Below are 2311 nucleotides of genomic sequence, written 5' to 3' on the forward strand. Positions count from 1 at the left end.
GGCTACTGCACTCCAGTCTGGGCGACAGAGTGAGACTCCAACTCAAAAAAAAAAAAATTAGCCCGGTGTGGTGGTGTGTGCCTGTAGTCCCAGCTACTTGGGAGGCTGAGGTGGGTGGATGACTGGAACCCAAGAGGTTGAGGCTTCAGTGATCTTTAATCATGCCACTGCTCTCCAGTCTGGGCAACAGAGAGATCCTGTCTCAAGAAAAAAAAAAAATTTTACCTCTGCCAGTAACATCCTCAGTCCTTCACTTCACCCTGGGGGGTATGACTTGTCATTATTATTACACTGTGTTAAATAAGGAAAGTGGAGGCCCAGCAAGGGGAGAACCTTCCCTTGAGTTCATGTGACTGGAAAGTGTGGCAGCTGGGAAATAAAGCCAGCTTCAGAAACTGCTCTTTGAACCTTGGCCCAGGGGCTGCAGTGAGGGGTACCTGGCTCTGAACTTCTTTTTTTTTTTTTAGTTGGAGCCTCAAACTTCTTTTTTTTTGAGTTCGAGACCCGCAGGCTCAGGGAATCCACTCACCTCAACCTCCCAAGGCATGGGATTACAGGCTGATCCACCGAGCCCAGCTATGAACCCCACTTCTGCCTGGACCCCCTATTCCCTGCAGGTCGTCGAGGCTGAACTTCGCTCCACCAAGCGCTGGGAGCTTACTGCCGAGGGTGAGGAGATTGCCCGGGAAGGCAGCCATGAGGCCCGTGTATTTCACAACATCCCCCCAGAGGGCCTGGCCCAGAGCGAACTCATGGTAGGGGTCAGGGGTGGGGAGGGGCAGGGGATGGGGTGAAGGTGACCCTAATTCCCCACTCACTGTAGCCTTTCCTCCAGCGACTGCCCAGTGGCAAAGTGGGCTTCAGCAAGGCCATGTCCAACAAGTGGATCCGGGTGGACAAGAGTACGGCCGACGGGCCCCGCGTGTTCCGAATGGTGAGTCCTTGGGGGTGGGTGGCAGGTGAGCAGACGGATGGGCCCCTGACTCTCACACCCCTCATTGTGGCAGGTGGACAGTGTGGAGGACGAGGTGCAGCGGCGGCTCCAGCTGGTCCGGGGAGGACAGGCCGAGAAACTGGGTGAGAAGGAGAGGAGCGAGCTTAGGAAGAGGAAGCTGCTGACCGAAATGTGAGTGGCTCAGGCCCATATCACCTGCGTGGCACCATGAGGGGAAGGTGGGACGGAGCTATCCTGCCCACACCAGGCCAAGGGTGCCATCAGTCTCCCAGTCCCCCTGTACACTGTGGTTGTCAAACCACAGGGCCTTTGCCCATGCCACGCCTTCTGCCAAGAACTGTCTTCCCACTGATCTTCAAGGCAGGCTCCAGCATCAAACCCCTGCTCATGTGTCCCCAAAAGAGGCTACCCTGACACTTCCCCTCTCCTAGAGTTCCACCAGAGCCCCTCACTCCTAATCTCCATCCCTTCTGTTCATTTTCTTCACACGCCTTAGCACGGTCTGAAGTTAAACAAATGCCCACCAGTCAGCCTCCTGGGACCTGGACAGGTGAGGGGTCTTTGCTCTCACAGGACAGATGTCCCCTTTGAGCAGACACAGAGTGGCAAAGAGAACACAGACTGGAATAGGGCTGCCTGATTGAAGTCTGGACTCTGTCCCTTACTAGCTGTCCCTTACTAATTGTGTGATCTTGGCCTTTCTTGGTCTCTGGTTTCTTATCTATAAATCAGCCCCTGGGGCACATGCAGTGTCTCAAGCCTATAGTCCCAGCTACTCAGAAGGCTGAGGCAGGGGATCACTTGAGGCCAGGAGTTTGAGATCAGCCTGGGTAATACGGTGAAGCCTTGTCTCAAAAAAATAAAAAAAGAAATAAAAAGAAAAAAAAAACAGCCCCCTTTCAGAGGTGGTTGTGGGAAGACTTTAGTGGAACAGAGCCTGGCACAGAATCAACGAGCTAAACTTTGCCTAATATTATCGCTCCCATCTATGTGTTTAATAGCTCAAACAGACCCTGGTTCACATTAGTTTCTTTTTTTTTTTTTTGAATTGGAGTCTCACTCTGTCACCCAGACTGGAGTGCAGTGGCCACTCCCGGCCACCGCAGCCTCGACCTGCTGGGCTCCGGCAATCCTTCCGCCTCAGCCTTTCAAGTAGCTGGAACTAAAGGCACGCGCTACCACGCCCAGCTAATTTTTTGATTTGATTGTAGAGATGAGGTCTCGCCAAGTTGCCCAGCGGGTCTCGAACTTGCGGGCTCAGGCAATCCACTCACCTCGGCCTCCCAAAGCGCAGGATTACAGGCTGAGCCACCGAGCTCGGCCTACATTAGTTTCTTAATAAGTGTTTAATGTTAA

The 2311-nt window shown here is 53.3% G+C and overlaps 1 protein-coding gene across 1 annotated transcript in view; it reads left to right on the plus strand.

Moving 5' to 3' along the window:
• Positions 1-2311, plus strand: part of FARSA (phenylalanyl-tRNA synthetase alpha subunit) — a gene marked incomplete at its 5' end in the record, with an annotated part of 9710 nt that overhangs the window by 2514 nt on the left and 4885 nt on the right. Inside the window, 3 exons of the mRNA XM_021707544.1 lie at positions 618-755; positions 836-934; positions 1008-1126. Of these exons, the coding sequence (XP_021563219.1) occupies positions 618-755; positions 836-934; positions 1008-1126 (356 nt within the window). The remainder of the gene's footprint in view (positions 1-617; positions 756-835; positions 935-1007; positions 1127-2311) is intronic.

This window comes from Carlito syrichta, unplaced genomic scaffold (genome assembly GCF_000164805.1).
Source record: "Carlito syrichta isolate Samal-C Ts95f unplaced genomic scaffold, Tarsius_syrichta-2.0.1 Scaffold120465, whole genome shotgun sequence".
NCBI lineage: Eukaryota > Metazoa > Chordata > Mammalia > Primates > Tarsiidae > Carlito > Carlito syrichta.